The sequence below is a fragment of the Vulpes vulpes genome, chromosome 4 (assembly GCF_048418805.1).
Source record: "Vulpes vulpes isolate BD-2025 chromosome 4, VulVul3, whole genome shotgun sequence".
In the NCBI taxonomy this organism is placed as follows: domain Eukaryota; kingdom Metazoa; phylum Chordata; class Mammalia; order Carnivora; family Canidae; genus Vulpes; species Vulpes vulpes.
In genome coordinates this window covers 59,834,460-59,858,337 of record NC_132783.1, presented here as the reverse complement: position 1 = coordinate 59,858,337, position 23,878 = coordinate 59,834,460, and the positions used below count along the sequence as shown (strand labels likewise).

The 23,878-nt window shown below is 37.9% G+C and overlaps 1 protein-coding gene across 2 annotated transcripts in view; it reads right to left on the bottom strand.

The window, feature by feature from the left end:
- The window catches only part of LOC112927385 (uncharacterized), a 90,402-nt gene that overhangs the window by 35,517 nt on the left and 31,007 nt on the right, over positions 1–23,878 (bottom strand). The window contains exons 1-2 of one of the 2 annotated variants that reach the window (XM_072755858.1): positions 9,985–10,022; positions 4,338–9,525 (exon numbers count right to left, since the gene is read on the bottom strand). The exons of the other annotated variant lie outside the window; for it this stretch is intronic. Of the exons in view, the coding sequence (XP_072611959.1) occupies positions 7,445–9,439 (1,995 nt within the window). The 5' untranslated portion in view covers positions 9,440–9,525; positions 9,985–10,022 and the 3' untranslated portion in view covers positions 4,338–7,444. Of the gene's footprint in view, positions 1–4,337; positions 9,526–9,984; positions 10,023–23,878 lie in introns of those variants that run through there. 2 annotated transcript variants of the gene reach the window in all.

Genomic DNA, 23,878 nt, shown 5'->3' with positions numbered 1-23,878 from the left:
TAACCTCAATTTATAGTTAATTCATGATCCAATAAACACAAATATTCATTTAACGTTTATTCATTGAGTATTTACAATGTGCCACAATCTAGGCACTGGATTTATAGTACTAACAAAAATAGAGAAAATCTCAGTTTTGATGTAGTTTATATGCTAGTGAGGGAATACAAAGAAAATAAGCAAGAAAAATACATATACTAAGTAATAAGTTGGTAAAAAGTTATAGTAGGAAAGGGGATAGTTTACAGAAAAGGAAAAACTATGGAGACAAATAAAAAAAATGAGTGGTTGACAGGGTTTGGGGTCAGGAGGAGGGATGAATGGGCAGAGGATGTTTTGAGCAATGAAAATACATTGCATGATACCATAATGATGGATACATGTCATTTTACATCTGTCCAAACCCACAGAACTGATAATACCAAGAGTGAACTGTGATGTAAACTGTGGGCTTTAAGCAATTATGTTTAATCAATGTAGGTTCATCAACTCTAACATGCACCACTCTGGTGGAGATGTTGATAATGGGAGAGGTTGTGCATGTGTGTAGGTGGGGAGAGATATATGGGAAATCTCTATGCTTTCCCCTCAATTTTGCTATGAATCTAAAGCTTCTCTAAAAAAATAAAAGTCTTAATTGAAAAAAAAGAGAGAGTTGCCAGAAGCCTGATTCGATCTTTAACACATGCATGTATCAGACTACTAAGGTTGCTTAGTCTGTTCAGGCTGCTATAACAAAAGATCACAGACTTGCTTGCTCCTAAACAACAGAAATTTCTCACAGTTCTAGAGGTTGAGAAATCCAAGATCAGCACATGTGTATGGTCATGTTCTGGGGTAGGCCCTCTTCCTGGGTAAAAGCCAGCACCTGCTTACTATGTCCTCCCATAGTAGGAGGGCTGTGAACTCTGGAAGACCCCATTCATGAGGACTCCACTCTTGTGATCTAATCACCTCCCAAAGGCCCCAATATCATCCCATTAGGGATTAGATTTAATATATGGATTTAAGGCTGGGACACAAACATTCAGAACACAGCAGCTGCCATCCCAAAATACCACAGACAAGGTGATTTAAGGAACAGAAATGTATTTGCTCACAGCTTAGAGGCTGGAAGCCCAAGATCAAGGTATCAGTAGGTTTGTTTTCTTCTAAGACCTCTCTCCTTGGCTTATAGATGGCTACCTTCTTGCTGTGTACTCACATGTCCTTTTCTCTGTGCATGCACATCTCATGTCTCTTCCTTCTTCTAAGGACACCAGTCATATTAGATTAGAGCCCCACTCTTATGACCTCTATCTCTTTAAAAGCCCTGTCTCTGGGGCCCCCTGGGTGGCTCAGTTTAGTTAAGTGTCTGTCTTCGGCTCAGTTCACGATCCCAGGGCCCTGAGATCAGTCGAGCTCTGTGTTGGGCTCCCTGCTCAGTAGGGAGTGTGTGTCTCCCTTTCCCTCTGCCTCCCCGCCCCCCACTCATGTTCTCTTTCTTTCTCTCACAAATAAAATCTTCTAAAAAAATAAAATAAAATAGAAGCCCTATCTCCAAATACAGTCATATTGGGTTAGGGCTTTAATCATGGATTTTGAGGGAAATACAATTCAGTCCATGATTATACATATTTGTCATGAAACAATAATTCCTTGTATCTATAATGAATTCTGATAGATTTTGTTCTATTTCTTTAAAAGTCAAGTCACTGAATTAATTTCACAGTTCCTTAATAGGCCAGTGTGGTGGCTTTATAATGTGTTACCTTGGCTAGACTGCACTACATTTCCCAGAGTTCACTTTTCTGTATATTTCCAAATGAGATGGACGACAAAAGACATTCTTGTGCAAGATTTGGGGGGTATAAGTGATGTAGCAGCCACTTTGTAGCTCACACATGCTGTTGCTCATCTATTGACCACCTCACTGGCCTAAGGCAGCATCAGGACTGTTGACTGTTTCATGTGGATACTTCAGCTTCTCCACCAGGTATGTGTGATCACTTCTATGATTAAGGGCCCCAGCTTCTGCAAGACATCCCACCATCAAGATCAGAAGCAATGAGAACCAACTCCGGCTTTAGTCCATCCTTAGGAGCTCTACTCATGATTGTGGGTTCTGACTTGTTTTTGCTTTCTTTCTGTCATGTCTATCTTGTTTTCCTTATTATCTGCCCTGTGGACTTCAAGTGCCTTCATCAGACATGAAGACAGCCATACTGAAGAGACAAATTGGCCATTTCCCCTAACTGCATGAGGTCAACTCTCTGTAACAAGTCCCATTACACACAGACACTCTCCTGGTGGTTGTCTCTAATTAAATGCTGTCTGAATCATGAATTTGTACCAAAATGAATCTGGAGTATCTGCATTAGATTATATATAATCAGATTATATTTAGACTTTAAACCATTAATGGGACTATTTTAGTGGTAAAGGAGCATTGATAGTCCATGTAGTGATAATACGGTTACTCTATTACTACTTTTGGAGACCTGTAATCAAGTGCCTAGAGATAGCAAGGCTCTGGGGGGGGGGGGGGGGATCATGTATATGCTGCTCTAGATATTTTAGTGAACATAAGGAGTATAGTAGGGATTGGTTGTTTACTGCTAATTGTGCTGGAGAACTTGGGGGAAAGAACATGAGAAGCTCAGGAGTTTAAGTCCCAAGCTCAAGGACCACATAAGGGATTTTACCTTTCAGGGTATGTGGCTACCCTGAAAGAAAATCTTATTGCCTAAAGCTGCAGGGCTGAGATTTATGTATATCAAATCCAATGTTGAATCCTTTGATTGGCATGATTATAATGCAGATCGAGTTCCCAAACTTATAGGGTCTCTTACTAAAGTTAGGGCATTGATTGGGAATGAGATCTTGAAAACCGGGGTGGAAAAACATGAGCAGATTTCAAAGTAGCTGAGTCTTCAATGCCTATAAATACCTTCAATGTACCTGCTGAGTCTTCTTTCCAATAGAACCAGCCCTTCCTTTCCCACCTGAGTTTAGCCTCCCTTGACCATAGGAACCTAATATGGCCTTCTGTGACACAGTTGTCTTGCAAAGATATTCTGATCCTCTTCAGGACTTACCTACATTACCTCTACTTGCACTTGACCTATAACCAGATGTAAGACCCAATATTTGTCAAACAGTACAAATTGTGACCCATAAAGGGGTCTGATACACATCAAAAGAAATGTACAATTTTACATCTTTATATTAACAGAAACCTGGCAAATATGTCTGGGACCTGGGTGGTTAGAGGGAAAGTGCCAGAGCCCAACAGCTGACCTCATAGGCAGCTGCAGCTTCCTCCAGGGAATGCCGGTCAATCTCTCTGGGGTCAGGGTTCACAAACACTATGGGCCTTTTGTCCATGGCCCAGGTCAAGGCCATTAAGCTCCAAGATCCCAAGGTTAGCCCTTTGATGTACTGATAAAATAGCAATTCTAAACAGACCTCAGGTTCACTGGCTAAAGGTTTTATATTAGAAGAGCATTTGAGGTCTCCCTCTGGTAATTTGGAAGGGATCCCCTTTTCTTTTCTCATCATCTGGGCCTCAGGAAATTGCACATGTTCTCAACACCCTTGGGCATCAGGCATGTGTGCAATGGCAGCAAGGGAAGTAGCAGCAGAGGAGAGGGGAAAGGCTGCTGCCCCTACCTGTGCAACAGCTCATTAGACCACAAAAGTGCCATGCTTAATTCTTCCAGGGCTACCTTTCCAAAATTTCACAAAGGGCCATCTGCATGCCCACCCCAGTGGTGCACAATAACAAACAATGGTATGTGTGGGCACCCTGAATAGCCAGGGATGGTCACCAGACTATATGCAGTAACCAGAGTTCTAGCCAGTCCCTTGGTAGGTGGGGCTCAACTGCAGTTGGGGTCCTGTGTTGTCCCTGCCTCAGACCTCTAGTCAAACTGAACCCAAAAGGAAATATCCTTTAATACAGCCAATTAACAATTCTCTTAGGGTCAAGAGCCTTTTAGGGTGGGAAGACACAGCAACACTCCCAAAAGAAGGCAGTAAAGTGCACATCAAAAGGTAGGCCTGCCAGCAATTGGTAGCTGTCCCAAGTGGCCTTTGTCATATCACAGAACCAGTCCGTCAAGAACAATTTGGTATAGAAACAAGATGTTATGAAGAGATGTAGGAAATTTACACTTTCAAAAAAGATAAGGCTTACAAGAACAGCAAGCTATATACTGAAAACAGGCTTTAGCTTTATAGTGGCTATCAATATATGATCTCTGAGAATGCACTCTGTCTCCCACCATAGGAAAACTGACACTGAATAATGTGAGTTTTAAATATTGTGTGTAAGAAAGCACCTTCACAGATTCATCTGTATTGCTATATGCAGGAAGGGTTGTTTATTTATTCAATATGCTTTATTTTTAGAGGAGTTTTAGGGTTACAGAAAAATTGAGCAGAAAGCACAGAGTTCCTACATACTGCTTCACTTCTACCCCCCTCTAAATAGTCCCCTATTATTCATATCTTGCATTAGTGTGGTACATTTGTTACAACAGATGAGCCAATATTGATTCATTATTACTAACTAGTTTACATAGGGTTTTTACCCTTTCTATTTTATACTTTATGGGTTTTGACAAATGAATGACATGTATCTTTCATTATAATATTCTACAGAATAGTTTCATTGTCCCAAAAATCCTCTATAAGCCACCTATTCATCCTTCCCTCCCTTGCCCTGAATCCCTGACAACCACTACATCTTTTTACTATCTCCATATACTTGTGCTTTTGTATCTGAATGCATTATAGATGGATACCAAAGTGTAAAGCCTTTTCAGGCTGGCTTTTATCATTTAGCAATTTGCCAGCAAGGTTCCTCCATGTTTTGTTACTTCTGTTACAAAAAGCTATGATTGCCTTTTGCCATCCCTTTACTCATTGCATCTTATAACCTTGTTATATAATTGCTTACTAGTGTCAAAGCATATTGCTGTTGACTCCTTGGAATTTTCTACCTACAGAATCATGTTATGTGTAAATATAGACCGTTCTATCTCTTCCTTCCAAATCCCAAGTTTATTTCCTTTACTTCTCATACTGTGTTAGTGAGGACTTCCAGGAGGTTGAAAGACAGTGGTCAAAGGGGGCCTCCTTTGCCTTCCTCCTTATCTTACTGCATCTAGTTTGTCACCATTAAGTATGATGTTAGCTATTGGGCTTTTGTAGATGTTCTTTACCAAGTTAAAGAAGTTCCCTGTATTCTTAGTATACTGAAATTTCTTACTGTGAATATGAGTTAAGATTTTCTGAAATGCTTTTCTGTACCTATTGATATGATTATGTGATTATTTCTTCTTTTGCCTGTTGATATGATGGGTTAAATTAACAGATTATCAAATGTAGAAGCAGCACTGCACGTGTAGAACAAATCAAATCCCACTTGGTCATACTGCAAAAATGATATATTGTTGGGTTCAATTTGCTTGTGACTTGTTGAGGATTTCTACGTGAGGAAACTGTAAGACATATAGGTCTGCACTTTCCTGTTCTTGTGATGCCTTTGTCTGGTTTTGCTACAACACCAATGCTAGCCTCACAGAACGAGTTAGGAAGTATTTCTTCTGCTCTTACTTTTTGGAAGAGATTTTAGAGAATTGGTATCATTTTTTTCCTGAAGGGTCTAATAGAATTCACCAGTGAATACATCTGGATGTGATACTGATTTGGAAGATTATGTATTAATTCAATTTCTTAATAGATACATGGCTATTCAGGTTTATCCTTCTGTGACTTTTGGCAGATTGTGTGGCAGGCTATGAAATTTGTGTGCAGAGTCGTTCATAGTATTATTATCCTTTTAATATCCATGGAATCAGCTGTTATGGCCCTCCTTCATTTCTGATATTAGCAACTTATATCTTCTCTTTTTCTTGGTTAATTTAGCTAACAGTTTATCAGTTTCATTGATCTTTACAAACAACTATCTTTTGATTTTACTGATTTTCTCTATTTTGTTTTCAACTTCACTGATTTCTGCTCTAATTCGTATTTCTTTTGTTTCATTTACTCTGGATTTAATCAGCTCCTTTTCCTAATTTCCTAAGATAGAAGCTTAGACTCTCTGTGCAAGTTAAGATCATTAGTTTGTATAACCTGGTTTATGTAACCTGACTGATTGTAGAATTTAGTATATCACTTTTTACTGTGTCAGTGAGTAAAAGCCCAAAGCTACTTTCATTCTGGATCTGTTCCAGTCTTAACCCACTCTCCTCTCAGAGTAAAAAATCTCCAAGGGCTCCGATCTGTCTCTGGGTACACCAGCCCATGCTTATAGGGCAGTAACTTACAGAGTTAAGTCTGTAGAAAATTTAGGCTGAGGGCTAGAAGACTCACATATGTACACTCAAGGCACCTCATGGCTTGACACAAACCATGGGTAAAAGGGGATAATGACACTAGGGACTAGATAACCTTCACTGAACATAACCTATTTGCCACCTTATTTTGATTTATACATTTTAAATGGTTACACATTAGCTCTGTGGGCATCTACTTTTAAAAGGATGCTCCAGGCTCTTAGGCACATGGGAGATGTGCCTGATATTGTAACAGCAGCTAAATTAGGGGGTGTCTATTCTCTGTTCACAATTATATTAAGTTGCATTATGACTATCAACACGAGGGAACTTCTCATGGTAAAATCCCAATTCCTTTGTAATCCTAATGCAACAGAGACACCAGATTCCCTTTTGATTTTGTAACCTGTGTTGGTGGTTACTAAAAATACAAGTGATAAAATTTCACAGAACTAGACATACACACAAAGTGCATGTAAACATTGTTGAAGTGGGAAGGACTGTGTGTGACTGAGTACTGTAGTGCCATCAATGTCATGTGCTTGACAATATACCATGGTTGTAGAAGATAGCATTAGAGGAAGCTTGATGAAGGGCACATGAGAATTCTATGTACTTACTGCAGCTTCTTTTAAATTGATTTTTCATTTTACTACTTTTTTTTTTGGTTTTTAAAACTTTACATTGCACAATATACATCTACAAATTAAAACTTTTTATGTTTCCTAAAGATAAATATGACATCAAAACCCAAAACACAACTTCTAATGTTATATTACTTCTAAAAATAATCTTCAAGCTATATACCTCAAATTGAAAGGTTTCTCAAAATAAAATCTGACACAACCTAGTTTGTACTTTTGCTAAAAAAAACACTTTTGCAAAATCAAAAAATCTTTACTGTCTTATACCAGTATTTACTTGGTGACATTCAGAGAAATGTTATTTAACAAGACTGCCCTATATTTGTTGCACTCTACTTTGGAGTAACATAAAGCCAGTTTGTGGAAGAAGGTTCCTGAACATTCAGGATGTCAACAGAGGTTCCTCCACAGTGTGAATTCTCTGAAGCGTAATAATGGGTGCTGAACTGCAGCTCGACATTCCTAACACCCACTTCAATTGTAAGGTTTTTCTCCTGTGTGTGTTCTCTGATGTACAATGAGGTTTGACTTCTGAGAGAAGGTTTTTCCACATGTGTTACATTCATAAGGCTTCTCCCCTGTGTGTGATCTCTGATGTTTAGCAAGGTCTGATTTACGGTAAAAAATTTTCCCACATTCATTGCACTGACAAGATTTCTCTCCTGTATGAGCTCTGTGATGTACTGTGAGGGATGATTTGTGACTGAAGCATTTCCCACATTCATTACATTCATAGGGTTTCTCCCCTGTGTGTTTTCTCTGATGTAAAATAAGGCCTGACTTCACGCAGAAAGATTTTCCACATTCATTACATTTATAGGGCTTTTCTTCTGTATGAGTTCTCTGGTGGACAATCAGAGCTGACTTATGACAGAACGCCTTTCCACATTCATGACACTCATAGGGTTTCTCACCTATGTGAATTCTCTGGTGCTGAGTAAGCTGAGACTTCTGGCAGAAGGTTTTCCCACATTCATTACATTCATAGGGCTTCTCCCCTGTGTGGGTTCTATTATGTTTAGTTAGGTATGACTTATTATAGAAGATTTTTCCACATTCGTGACATTCAAAGGGTTTCTCCCCTGTATGTGTCCTATAATGTTGAGAGAGGGTAGACTTATGGCTGAAGAATTTCCCACATTCAGGACATGCAAAGGGCTTCTCCCCTGTGTGAGTTCTCTGATGTACTGTGAGGTCAGACTTTAAGCAGAAGGTTTTCCCACATTCATAACATTCATAAGGTTTCAACCCTGTATGAATTATCTGATGCCTGGTGAGTACTGACTTGTGGTAGAAAGTTTTACCACATGCATTACACTCATAGGGTTTATTCCCTACATGAGTTCTCTGATGTTGTGTAAGATGTGACTTTTGACAGAAAGATTTCCCACAGTCAGGACACTCAAATGGTTTCTCACCTGTATGAGTTCTCTGATGTACTGTAAGGTGTGAATTCATACAGAAGGATTTCCCACATTCATAGCATTCATAGGGTTTCAGCCCTGTGTGTGTTCTCTGGTGTTTAGTGAGATCTGACTTCTGGTAAAAAGTTTTCCCACATGCATTACACTGATAGGGTTTCTCCCCCGTATGTGTTCTCTGGTGTAACCTAAGGGCTGACTTGTGGCTGAAGGCCTTCCCACAATCATTGCACACATAGGGTTTTTCCCCTGTGTGTGATCTCTGATGTTTTGTGAGGTTTGACTTCTCCCAGAAGGTTTTTCCACATTCATTACATTGAAAGCGTTTCTCTCCTGTGTGTATCCTCTGATGTCGAGTGAGGTGGGATTTCTCCCAAAATGCTTTCCTGCACTCATTACATTCAAAGTGTTTCTCTCCTTTATGAGTTTTCTGAAGTTGTGAAAGGCATAAATTCCTCCGGAAATTATTCCCACTTCCATTACATTCATAGTGTTTCATATGTGGCCCATGATGTTTCAAAATGGTAGCCTTCACATACAGGGATTTTCCACAACCACTAAATCCATAGTGATTTTCCTTTGAGGAATTCATCTGATGGAGTAAGAAGGAAGAGTTATCAAAGAAGGTTCTCCCATATTCATCACATTCACAGTCATTCCCTTCTGCAATTTCTCTCATGTATGGACTGAATATTGCCTTTTCAAGGAAGGTTTCTTGATAAATGTTATACTCAAAATTTTGCTCTAAAGTTTGAATCTTCTTATGATGAACAGGGTTCTCATCATGATTCAAAATTTTCCCATTTCTAAAAAACCCACTTTTCTCTCGAGTATGTGTTTTCTCATGTTTAAAATCAAGTAGCAAATTTCCAAAAGCATTATATTCATCAGTCTCTTTTCCTAAATAGTTCTTCTTATTGATAAATAATTTTGAAACACAGTTGAAACTCATTCCACATGAGTCACATTGACAGAGGATCTTTTTGGAAGGAAAAGAGTCTGCATTCAAGGTAAGTGGTTTTTCTCCATTACCTCGTTCTTTAGTCATTGTTTTATTAATGAATGAAACTTCCCACACATGTTTAGGCTGGTCTTCTTGGCTCCTTTCTTTCTTGTGATCAGTTTCCCAGGATTCTAAAAATAAGAAAAGTCAACCTTACATATAAATATTAACATATTTCTTATGGAACGCAACATATATAAAAATGCTGATTTAGATTTCTTATCTAGTTTCCTGAGAAGAAAATAACTGTAAGTACATATTTTTCCTATTCTTGGGTTTGACACGAAAGAACAAAAATGAAAATAAGAAAAAAAAGCCTGGCATAGTGGAAAAAGGGAGAGGAAACTGGCTATCATAACACATACATCTACATTGTGATGTCTGAAAAATAATAATAATAGCTGCTAAAATCTGAATGTGTCCATTTATCCTCCAGAAAACTGTATGGGTCGATACAAGGAGAGCAAATAAAAATTACCTACAACAAACCATGACTTCAGTATAACTAGGAGATACAAAATACTACTAACTTCAAATTGCCACTAGGGAAAAAAACATTTAAATACAGAAGAAACTGATAATGAGCTCACATCCATTTAAGAGTCCTCTAGAGTCATGGCAACCACACCTAAAGAAAAGACAGAAAACTCAGAGATAATTAAATCCAAATAAAATCACTCCCAGAAAGGGGAAGTCCTAGTATGAGTGGGAAAATACTGAGATGACATCTGATAGATGATAACTTAGGCCACTGGGAACTCCAACAAAAGGGACTTGTAGTATATGGGAATCCACGCGAGGAATAAAATCCTAAAAAGGACACAGTGATCTTAGAATAGACTTGAATTACAAGGAGCAGGATATGAACTGAACTGTCCTCCTCCCAAATTCGTATGTTGGAAGCCCTAATCCCCAATGCGACTACATCTGGAGACAGAGGGCTAGGCAGGCAATTAAGGCTGAGTTTAGGGCATCAGGATGTGGTACTGATACAATGGTATCCTTATTAGAAGCAGAAGAGACACCAGCACTTGCTTGCTTCCATTATGTGCACAGAAAAAAAAGCCATGTGAGGATATATCAAGAAGGTGCTGTCTGCAAGCCGAAGAGATAGGGCTCAGCAGAAACCAACCCTGCTGGCACCTTCTCCTTGGCCTTACAGACTCCAGAAGTATGAGAAAATAAATTTCTCTTATTTAGGTGATCCAGTCTGTGGTGTTTTGTTATTGAAGTCCTGGCAGACTAATAAAGAGCACAAAAGAAAAAGAGACTTCACTGAAATTTTGGTAAATAGCACTGAAGAAAGGCATGACAACAAAGAATGACGATAAAACTAATGAAAGAACAACTGCATCAATTAGAAAGCCCTGGATAAAAAATTTAGCAGCAAAATTAATAGTGTTTAAAATACAATTATACATATGATTACAGTCTCTACAGAGAAAAACACACAGAATAAATATTAAAAACCATAAACTAAGCATCCACCTATTCTAAAGGACCACCATGAACCTGGGAAAGCTAACCTGAACAGTACTAAGACACACTTCAAAAAAAACTATTAGACCTTAAAACCAAAGAAATGTCTTTTGGGCAAAAAGAATAACTCTCAACAAACAAAAATGTAGGTCTTGCAATAGATTCTGTCACCAATAAACAAAGTGAAGCTCAGTGGAGCAACATTTTCGGGTTAAAAGAAAGTCAAGGATTTGACAGGAAACACTGGCAGAAAAACTAAGCAGTGGATACATTTTATTGTAGGTCTAAGACCAAAAAAAAAAAAAAATTGGGAACAAGAACAGAAGAATAATATATAAATGTCAGAGACACCTGGGTGACTCAGTTGGTTAAGTGTCTAATATAGGGTCAAGTCGTGATCTCAGGGTCCTGGGGTCGAGACCCCCTCTGGCTCAGTGTGGAGTCTGCTTCTCCCTCTGCCCTTCCACCCACTTGTGTGCTCACTCTCTCTTGTTCTCTCTCTTTCTCTACTCTTGCTCTCAAATAATAAAATAAAAATATGTGTGTATATATATATATATACATGTATATATATATATATATATATATATATATATATATATATGTAAATGCTACAGGTTCTAGTGAAGTAGAAATAATGCAACTAAAAAAGCTACAGGAAACAGGAAACAAAAGAAGAATATAAGAATACACACAGAGATAGCCATATAAGTAATCACCTAAAGAATGTCACTAAAAGCTGAAAAATCAAATAGAGGGTTAAATTAGGAAATGGGCAACTAAGGGCAGTATAAAACATATTAGTGTAAAAGTAATTCTGAGAACAAAAACATCAAAATTCCCTAACTCTCTCCAAAATGAAACAAAGACCAAACAGAATAATTCAGTAAATGTGATACACTCATTAAATGTAACAATATGACAGAAATTAGACCAACTATGAGTCATATTAACAAGTGTTTAACTCACCAATTAACAAAATGACTTCAGTCAACAGTCACAAACAAAAACCTAAATCAATGCTGTAGATGAGAAACATAATTATAGAGACTTACTCAAAAAGGCTAAAACCAAAAGCATGGACCATATTATTCCAAACAAAGGGAAACAGTAAGGAAGGAGAGATGTAAATCTGTTGCCAGAAAGGACAGAAAAGCCACTTTACAAAGATAAATCCTCAATTTTGAATGCAAAATTAACATTTATAAAATCTAAAGTCCAAAAATCTTTCATGGAGCAGAACTCAGAAAAGCAAGGAAAAAATAAAATACACTATTTAAAAGGATATTTCAAGAAAGATCAAAAAGCAGAAAGTTGGGGGGTAAAAGACTTAATGACAACAATTAAGAAGACATATATCATGACCCATATTTGATTTTATAATGTCAAAACTTTTAATAGAAAATTACACTTTCATCTCAAGGGTGCATGAAACATTAAAAACACTGATATGCAAACATGCTCAGGTAATAATACAGTAAAACTAGAACATATTGGGGAAGAATAAGCTTCCATTGGGACTTCAAAAAAACCAGCTCTCTAGCAAACTATTCATTGGTGAAAAAGGAAACAAACAAAAGCTGAAGTTCTAAAACAAAAAAACTAGTGAAAGTATTACTTACGAGTAAATATGGGATAAGCATACTGATCATAGATTTCATAGCATTAAATGTTTTGTATTGGTGAAAAGAATGAAAAACAATTGAATCCTTGACTCAAAAAAAAAAAAAAAAACAAAAGAAAACAAAAGTAACACAAAAGAATGAAGTAGAAAGCACAAATAGGGAAATAATACAGGTAAAAACAGATAAACACAAAAATAAATTTACAATAATACAGATAAAACTTTCTCTTCATCTGTAAGGTCTAGTAGTTTTATTAAAGGATGTCTTCAGCAAACCATTCCATGTCAGTTTTTCCAGGTGGTCTCTTTGAACATGTGGATTAGGTCTTCTTTTATTTTTGGACAGTTTACTTAGATTAGATATTAATGGAATGCAAAGAGAAAAACAGTAGAACAAGGGTTAAGCCAAAAAGCTGTTTCTTTGGGACCCCTGGCTGGCTCAGTCAGTAGAGAACGGGATTCTTGGTCTTGAGGTTGTGAGTTCAAGCCCCAAGTTTGGTGTGAAGAGGTTACTTTAAAAATCAATTAAATCTCTTAGAAACAAAAAATCTAGTTCTTTGGAAATATTAACAAAGGAGATGAATCATTCTCAACAAGATACTAGCCAATAGGATCCAATAGTACATTAAGAAAATTATTCACCATGACCAAGTAGGATTTATCCCTGGGACACAAGGCTGGTTCAACACTCGTAAAACAATCAATGTGATTCATCATATCAGCAAGAGAAAAACCAAGAACCATATGATCTTCTCATTAGATGCAGAGAAAGCATTTGACAAAATACAGCATCCATTCCTGATCAAAACTCTTCAGAGTGTAGGGAAAGAGGGAACTTTCCTCAACATCTGAAAAGCCATCCACGAAAAGCCCACAACAAATATCATTCTCAATGGGGAAGCACTGGGAGCCTTTCCCCTAAGATCAGGAACAAGACAGGGATGTCCACTCTCACCACTGCTATTCAACATAGTACTGGAAGTCCTAGCCTCAGCAATCAGACAACAAAAAGACATTAAAGGCATCCAAATTGGCAAAGAAGAAGTCAAACTCTCCCTCTTCGCCGATGACATGATACTCTATGTAGCCTCCACCCCAAGATTGCTAGAACTCATACAGCAATTTGGTAGCGTGGCAGGATACAAAATCAATGCCCAGAAATCAGTGGCATTTCTATACACTAACAATGAGACTGAAGAAAGAGAAATGAAGGAGTCAATCCCATTTACAATTGCACCCAAAAGCATAAGATACCTAGGAATGAACCTAACCAAACAAGTAAAGGATCTATACCCTAAAAACTATAGAACACTTCTGAAAGAAACTGAGGAAGACACAAAGAGATGGAAAAATATTCCATGCTCATGGATTGGCAGAATTAATATTGTGAAAATGTCAATGTTACCCAGGGCAATTTACACGTTTAATGCAATCCCTATCAAAATACCATGGACTTTCTTCAGAGAGTTAGAACAAATTATTTTAAGATTTGTGGGGAATCAGAAAAGAATAGCCAGGGGAATTTTAAAAAAGAAAACCATATCTGGGGGCCTCACAATGCCAGATCTCAGGTTGTACTACAAAGCTGTGGTCATCAAGACAGTGTGGTACTGGCACAAAAACAGACACATAGATCAACGGAACAGAATAGAGAACCCAGAAGTGGACCCTGAACTTTATGGTCAACTAATATTCGATAAAGGAGGAAAGACTATCCATTGGAAGAAAGACAGTCTCTTCAATAAATGGTGCTGGGAAAATTGGACATCCACATGCAGAAGAATGAAACTAGACCGCTCTCTTGTACCATACAGAAAGATAAACTCAAAATGGATGAAAGATCTAAATGTGAGACAAGATTCCATCAAAATCCTAGAGGAGAACACAGGCAACACCCTTTTTGAACTCGGCCACAGTAACTTCTTGCAGGATACATCCACGAAGGCAAAGGAAACAAAAGCAAAAATGAACTACTGGGACTTCATCAAGATAAGAAGCTTTTGCACAGCAAAGGATACAGTCAACAAAACTAAAAGACAACCTACAGAATGGGAGAAGACATTTGCAAATGACGTATCCGATAAAGGGCTAGTATCCAAGATCTATAAAGAACTTATTAAACTCAACACCAAAGAAACAAACAATCCAATCATTGAAATGGGCAAAAGACATGAAGAGAAATCTCACAGAGGAAGACATAGACATGGCCAACACGCACATGAGAAAATGCTCCGCATCACTGGCCATTAGGGAAATACAAATCAAAACCACAATGAGATACCACCTCACACCAGTGAGAATGGGGAAAATTAACAAGGCAGGAAACCACAAATGTTGGAGAGGATGCGGAGAAAGGGGAACCCTCCTGCGCTGTTGGTGGGAATGCGAACTGGTGCAGCCACTCTGGAAAACTGTGTGGAGGTTCCTCAAAGAGCTAAAAATAGACCTGCCCTACGACCCAGCAATTGCACTGTCGGGATTTACCCCAAAGATAGAGATGCAATGAATGAAACGCCGGGACACCTGCACCCCGATGTTTCTAGCAGCAATGTCCACAATAGCCAAGCTGTGGAAGGAGCCTCGGTGTCCATCGAAAGATGAATGGATAAGAAGATGTGGTCTATGTATACAATGGAATATTCCTCAGCCATTAGAAACGACAAATACCCACCATTTGCTTCAACGTGGATGGAACTGGAGGGTATTATGCTGAGTGAAGCAAGTCAATCGGAGAAGGACAAACATTATATGTTCTCATTCATTTGGGGAATATAAATAATAGTGAAAGGGAATATAAGGGAAGGGAGAAGAAATGTGTGGGAAATATCAGAAAGGGAGACAGAACATAAAGATTCCTAACTCTGGGAAACGAACTAGGGGTGGTGGAAGGGGAGGAGGGTGGGGGTGGGGGTGAAGGGCACTGAGGGGGGCACTTGAAGGGATGAGCACTAGGTGTTATTCTGTAAGTTGGCAAACTGAACACCAATAAAAAATAAATTTATTATTAAAAAAGAGAAAAAGAATGTATAAAAAAAGGAGACAAATCATTGACTAATCTAATCAACAAAAACAAGAGAAAGAAAGCTCAACTACTCAAAATGAGAAGCAATAAGGAAGAAACAATAATTGGAACAAGGTATGAAAAAATACTAAAGGCTATTTTTGTTCAGCATGATAGAAATACATTTGAAAGAAGAGTACCAAATAATTTTCTAAGAAAATACACCTTATCAAAATTAAACTTGGTAGAGACAGAAGATATAAAAAGAATATTTTCCACATAAGAAACAAAATATCAAGTTTACCTGAGCCATAAAATAAGCACTTCTGTACTTTTCACCTACATTTACAAATTGTTAAATTTTTGCCACACGTGCTTTATCTTTCTTTATACAAAGCCTTCCTGAACATTAACTAATCTATGTGCTTTTCAACTACACAAATCTCTGTCTTTCACTGCAAAATCCTTCACATTTAGAGGTACAGCTACCATGAAAATACATTTAATCAAAATTGTCTTCTTAAAGATTTTCCATGTATGTTCTGAAATTTGTTAATCTCTGAGATATGTCTTTATCTGGTTCTGGTATTAGGAAAATGCTGGCTGCAGAGACTTAGTATAACTTTCTCCTGGATTTTCTGGAATAGTTTGGTAAAAGCTGGTGTTACATCATGTGTGGTAGAACGCACTACCTGTACCAAAGTAGAACTCAGACCTGTACCTGGGTCTTCCTCATGGAATGCTTATCTATTTCTCCTAAGTGGGCTTGGAAAGTTGTTTCTTTGAAGTTAACTGTCCATTTTATATAAATTGTTGAGTTTATATAGTTAGAGGCAAAACATTTTCTTATTTTCCTTGTGGCATCTGTACAATCTTTGGTAATATTGCCACTCCTATTCTTGATATCAATAATTTGTCTCATTTAGAAGCTTGTCAATTTTGCTGATCTTAAAGAATCAACTTTGGTTTGACTAATTTTCTCAACTATTTTTCTGTTTTGAATTACATTATTTAATACTCTGTTCTTTATTACTTCCTTTCTTCTGCTTACTGTGGACTTAATTTGCTCCTTTTTTCCTAGATTCTTAAGGTAGAAGCAGCTGAAGCCATTAAATGGTGACCTTCCGTTTTATCCAACATAAATTTCACATGTGTGTTAGATATACGTGGGTGTAAACACACACAAAATTCAACATGTATGAAATTTACACATCATATATTAAATATATATTACTTATAATACATATTCCATTTAAAAAGAATTTCACGTATGTGTGATAGATATGTACATGCAAAAAAATTTACTTGTGTTGCATAAGATCTCAATCATCTCAGCTGTTTTCACCTAAAAAGAAAAAATCAAGAAAAAAAAAAACACTAGAAAAGAGAAAATAAACCTTAAAGTAAGAGAAGTTATAAAGATCCAATGGAAAACAATGAAATCAATGAAGTATTATACATACATTGTTTCCGATATAAAAATTTTCTGTATGTAAATTTCCCACAACTTCTGTTTTCATGAACATGCAGTACAAAGCAGTTTCTAATTTCCGCTTTGAATTCTTTGAACGATTGGTTAGGTAAAGTATGCTATTAAGTTTCTAATTATCTAGAAATTTTATAGCTCCTGCTATTATTGATTTTTAATTTAGCTAAATTTAACCTCACTCTAGTAGGTGAAAATATTTTTTTAAATTTCTATATTTTTATTTGTGTATTTCTTTACTGGAGTTCGATTTGCCAACATATAACACCCAGTGTTCATCCTGTCAAGTACCCCCTCAGTGCCCGTCACCCAGTCTCACCATCCCCCCACCCACTTCCCCTTCTTCTACCCCTTGTTCACATCTTGCAAGAAGTTACTGTGGCCAAGTTCAGAAAGGGTGTTGCCTTGTGTTCTCCTCTAGGGTTTTGATTTTGATGGATTCTTGTCTCACATTTAGTTCTGTCATCCATTTTGAGTTTATCTTTGTGTCTGGTGTAAGAGAATGGTCCAGTTTCATTCTTTTCCACATGGCTGTCCAATTTCCCCAGCACTATTTATTGAAGAGACTGTCCTTTATCCAGTGGATAGTCTTTCCTGCTTTGTCAAATCTTAGTTGACCATAGAGTCGAGGGCCCATTTCTGGGTTCTCTATTCTGTTCCATTGATCTAGGTGCCTGTTTTTGTGCCAGTACCACACTGTCTTGATGATCACAGCTTTGTAGTACAATTTGAAATCTGGCATTGTGATGCCCCCGGCTCTGGTCTTCTTTTTCAATATTCCCCTGGCTCGAATATGAGGTCTTTTCTGATTCCACACAAATCTTAAGATTATTGTTCCAATTCTCTGAAAAGTCCACGGTATTTTGATAGGGACTGCACTGAATGTGTAAATTGCCCTGGGTAGCATATACATTTTTACAACATTAATTCTTCCAATCCATGAGCATGGAATATTTTTCCATCTCTTTGTGTCTTCCTCAATTTCTTTCAGAAGTGTTCTGTACTTTTTGGAGTATAAATCCTTTACTTGTTTGGTTAGGTTTATTCCTAGGTATCTTATGCTTTTGGGTGCAATTGTAAATGGGATTGACTCCTTAATTTCTTTGTCTCATTGTTAGTGTATAGAAATGCCACTGATTTCTGGGCATTGATTTTGTATCCTGCCACATTGCCGAATTACTGTACGAGTTCTAGCAATTTTGGGGTGGAGTCTTTTGAGTTTTCTAAATACAATATCATGTCATCGGCGAAGAGGGAGAGTTTGATTTCTTCTTCACCAATTTGTTTTTTTTTTTTTTTTTTTTTTTTATTTATGACAGTGAGAGAGAGAGAGGCGCAGAGACACAGGCAGAGGGAGAAGCAGGCTCCATGCACCGGGAGCCTGATGTGGGATTCGATCCCGGGTCTCCAGGATCGCGCCCTGGGCCAAAGGCAGGCGCCAAACCGCTGCGCCACCCAGGGATCCCTTCTTCACCAATTTGAATGACTTTTATTTCTTTTTGTTGTCTGATTGCTGAGGCTAGGACTTCTAGTACTATGTTGAATAATAGTGGTGAGAGTGTACATCCCTGTCTTGTTCCTGATCTTAGGGAAAAGACTCTCAGTGTTTCCCCACTGAGAATGATATTTGTTGTGGGCTTTTCACAGAAAGCTTTTAAGATGCTGAGGAATGTTCCCTCTATCCCTACACTCTGAAGAGTTTTGATCAGGAATGGATCCTGTTAAAAAAAAAAAAAAGGAATGGATGCTGTATTTTGTCAAATGCTTTCTCTGTATCTATGGAGAGGAATCATATGGTTCTTGCTTCTTCTCTTGTTGATGTGATCTATCATATTGATTGTTTCATGAGTACTGAACCACCCTTCCATCCTGGGGATAAATCCCACTTCGTCATGGTGAATAATCTTCGTAATGTACTGTTGGAACCTATTGGTGACTATCTTGTTGAGAATGTTTGCATCTGTGTTCATCAGGGATATTGGACTATAATTCTCCTTTTTGGTGGAGTCTTTGCCTGGTTTTGGAATTAAGGTAATGCTGGCCTCATACAACGAGTTTGGAAGTATTTCATTCCTTTCCATCCTTTGGAGCAGCTTTAGTAGAAGAGGTATTATTTCTTCTTTTTAAAACATTTGATAGAATTCCCCTGGGAAGCCATCTGGCCCTGGACTTTTGTGTCTTGGGAGGTTTTTGATGACTGCTTCAATTTCCTCCCCGGTTATTGGCCTGTTCAGGTTTTCTATTTTTTTCTGCTCCAGTTTTGGTACTTTGTGGTTTTCCCGAAATGCATCCATTTCTTCTAGACTGCCTAATTTATTGACGTATAGCTGCTCATAATACGTTTTTAAACTCATTTTTATTTCCTTGGTATTGATTGTGATCTCTACTCTTTCATTCATGATTTTATTAATTTGAGTCTTTTTTCTCTTTAATAAGGCTGGCTAGGGGTTTATCTATCTTATTAATTCTTTCAAAGAACCAACTCTTGGTTCTGTTGATCAGTTCTACATTTCTTCTGGTCTCTATTTCATTGAGTTCTGCTTGAATCTGTATTATCTCTCTTCTGCTTGGTGTAGGTTTTATTTGCCATTCTTTCTCCAGTTCCTTTAGGTGGGAGGTTGTTAGCTTGTGTATTTGAGTTTTTTCCAATTTTTTGAGGGATGCTTGTATTGTGATGTATTTCCCTCTTAGGCCTGCTTTTGCTATATTCCAAAGATTCTGAATGGTTTTACCTTCATTTTCATTCATTTCCATGAATCTTTTTAATTCTTCTCTAATTTCCAGGCTGTAGGTGTCCTTAGGTCTAAAATGAGTCTCTTGTAGACAGCAAATAATTGGGTCTTGCTTTTTTATCCAGTTGGAACCTGCATCTTTTGTGGGATCATTTAGCCCATTCATGTTCAGAGTAACTATTGAAAGATATGAATTTAGTGCTATCATAATACCTCTTCAGACCCTGTTTTATGGATTATTCCTTTGAGCTTCCTCTTTCTTTTACAGGGTCCCCTTTAATATTTCTTGAAGAGCTGGTTTGGTGGTCACATATTCTTTCAGTTTCTGCCTATCTTGGAAGCTCTTTATCTCTCGTATTCTGAACAAGAGCCTTGCTGTATAAGGTATTCCTGGCTGCATGTTCTTCTCATTTAGGACCCTGAGTATATCCTGCCAGCTCCTTGTGGCCTGCCAGGTCTCTGTGGAGATGTCTGCTCTTAATCTAATATTTCTCTCTATATAAGTTAAGAATCTCTTGTCTCTCACTGCTTTAAGGTTTTTATTGATTTGGGGGGGGGCACCTCTCTATCGCCTAGATCTGAATGCCTGTTTCCCTCCCCAAATTAGGGAAGTTCTCAGCTATGATTTGTTCAAATATGTTCTAGCCCTCTGGCCCTCTCAGCAATTTATGGAACCCCAATTATACGCAGATTCGTTCTTCTGAGGCTATCATTTATTTTGCTTAACCTTTCCTCATTTATTTCGCTTAACCTCCTCCTCATGGTCTTTTGTTTTTGCTTTTTCTTCAGCTTCCTTCCTTGCCATCAACTTCTCTTCTATGTCACTCACTCTTTCTTCCACCTTATTAACTCTTGTCGTTAGGATATCCAGTTTGGATTACATCTCATTTAATTGATTTTTAATTTTGGCCTGATTAGATCTAAATTCTGTAGTCATGAAGTCTCTAGAATCCTTTATGCTTTTTTCCAGAGCCACCAGTAGCTTTATCATTGTGCTTCTGAATTGGCTTTCTGACATCAAATTGTAATCCAAATTCTGTAACTCTGTGGCAGAGAGTACTGTTTCTTTCTTTTGCATTCTTTTTTTTAAAATTTTTATTTATTTTATGATAGTCACAGAGAGAGAGAGAGAGTGAGAGAGAGAGAGAGAGGCAGAGACACAGGCAGAGGGATAAGCAGGCTCCATGCACCGGGAGCCCAACGTGGGATTCGATCCCGGGTCTCCAGGATCGCGCCCTGGGCCCAAGGCAGGCGCTAAACCGCTGCGCCACCCAGGGATCCCCTGATTCTTTCTTTTGTTGTGAGTTTTTCCTTCTAGTCATTTTGTTCAGTGCAGAGTGGCTGTATGAGCGAGCTGAGTCAAAAGTAGCCTAAGTAAATTTCACCTTCGATCAACCAAGACCTAAGTAAATTTCACCCTCGATGATTCTGAGGGGTCCTAGAGGGTGATCCTTTTGGATCTGTATGTTAGAAGTTCTGTATGTCAGAAGATGCTCAGTCCCAAATTTATATAAACCAGCAATACTTGTAGAAAGCCCCAACACTGACCACCAAAACCTTGCTAGAAGTGAAACCCTTCTCTCTGTAGCATTCTGGCTGTTCTCTCTTTAAATCTCAGGTCAAATTCATAGGTGTTCGGAATGATTTGAAAGTTATCTAGGGAAGTTGGTGGGACCAGGTGAGTTGAGGGCCCCTACTCTTCCACCATCTTGCCCCACCCTCCGAGGTGAAAATATTTTATATGATGACTCCTTTTAAATTTGTTTAAAGATTTTATTTATTTATTCATGAGAGACACACAGAGAGAGGCAGAGACATATGCAGAGGGAGAAGTAGGCTCCCTGTGGGGAGCCTGATGTGGGACTCAATCCTAGGTCCCTGGGATCATGCCCTAAGTCAAAGGCAGATGCTCAACCACTGAGCTACCCAGGTGTCCCAACTCCTCTAAATTAATTGATATTTGTTTTAGGTCTTAGAAGGTGATCTACCTTGATTTATGTTCATGTGCTCCTGAAAAGAAGGTGTATTCCACTGGTTTATGAGTGTGTGAGAATATTTTATAAATGTCAATTAGGTCAGTTTGGTTACTCAGTGTTCTTCAAGTCTACTATATCTCTGTTTATTTTCCATCTCCTTCTTCTACTAATTATCAGGAGAGGGAAGGTGAAACATCAGACTGTAACTATGGATCTATTTCTCCTTCATGTTCCATCAGGTTTTCCTTTGCATACTTTAAAAAACTTATCTGCAGCATAAAAGCAGAGGATTGTTACATTTTCTTGATAAATTTATCTCTACCAACATGAAAAAAAATCCTCCTCTTTCTCTGGCAATATTCTTGGCTTTGAAATCTATTTAATCTAATATTGACTCAGGACTATAGCCTCTTGAATAATTTTACCACTGTGTATCTTTTTCATCCCTTTTATGCTCAACCTATTTGAGTCTTTGAATCTAACATGTTTCTCATAATAGGTGCCATGTGATTGAATCTTACCCTTTTTATTTATCTCACTTGGCAATCTCTGGAGTCTAAGGGGATGTATGGTAGCGAAGAAAATAGGCAAAAAAATATCTGTTTTCCCAGGTTTACATTCTAATGGAGAGACAGTAAAGACACATGTAATATGTTACATGAATTAAGAACAACTTAGAAAACTATCTTTTGCCAGTGCTTTGCAGTAGTAGATCTAACCAAATACTGAGTTCTCACACAATTAAGTTATCCTCTAAGCTCCCCCTGAACTAAATAGACCGAATTGCCCCAGGCTCACTGTATATCTCAATCACATTGTGAATTCTAAGTATTAATGGGATAACTTGACTTCTTAAAAACAAAAACAAGCATAACAACATCAAACTTCATAGGAATCCTAATTAGAATGGAATCTGCACGTGAATTTAGGGTGAAATACATCTTTATGATGCTGGTTCTTCCAATAATCAACAACATACATATATTTAACTTCTTTAAGTCTTTCAATACTGTCTTATGCTTCTTATATAAGAATATCATGTGTCTTATGCTTATATCAGGTTTTAAGAAACACTCAGACAGAAATATAGTGTCGCAAACCACAGCATCACTTTGAGAGAAGCAGGACACTGTTCTGGCGCTTAGCTCCAAAACTACCATGCAGTACTGTTACCCAGAAATACAAGCATAATAGAGAGCTATGAAGTTCTTCTCAATAAAATAAGGCCACCTTCAAAAGCAATGAAATTTCAGTGTTAAGCAACTAAGAAGAGAATGGTACCTCCATTAGGGCAACAAGGTAAATCACAGACTGACTAAAACTATACCAGAAGGAACAAGGAAAAGAGACAGATAAGAAGAGGCAACCCAGGCTATCGATTTATTTGTATCTACCAGAAACATTCACACCAATACACTTATAATAGATGAAGATTTTCTACTGAAATGATTTTCTCATATTATGTTTTCTAGGAGGTAATTTTGAAAGCAGTGGCATGAAGGGAAATATTAAAGACTGATCTCAAAGACTACTTCTCTGAAAGGGCTCAAACTTAACTGGACCAATCCACAGAGCAATATATGACCCAGGACAATGTTGGAAACAACAGACCAATGGGCGAACAATTAGTAGAGGCTAACCACAGGGTGTGACACAAGTACAGGCAGAGAAATTAACACAGTGAAAGACAGTGTGTTAATCACGGTTCTCCAGAGAAACAGAGCCAATAATTATATGCATGTGTGTGTGTGAAAGAGAGAGAGAGAAAGAGAGAGAGAGAGAGAAACGAGGAGGGGGTGTGTGTCTCAAGGGTTTTTTAAAGGAATTGGCTTATGTAGTCATGGAGGCCAAGAAGTCCCACAATCTGCTGTTTGAAAGAACCTGGAAAGCCAGTAGCATAATTCAGTCTGAGTCAAAAAGGCTGAGAATCAGGGGAGGTGATGGTATAACTTCTAGCAAATATTAATGGCCTATGGCCTACAAACTTGAGGGCTAGTAATGTAAGTTCCAGAGCCTGAAGGCCTGAGAGCCAAGAACACTAATTTTGTCATGGGCATCCTAGCATAAGAAGAGAAAGATAATTTGCTCTTCTTTGTCTTTTTGTTCCATTCAGGCCCTCAAAAAATTATATGATATCTGAACATATTAGTGAGGGTGGATCTCTTTACTCATTCTATGGAATTAAA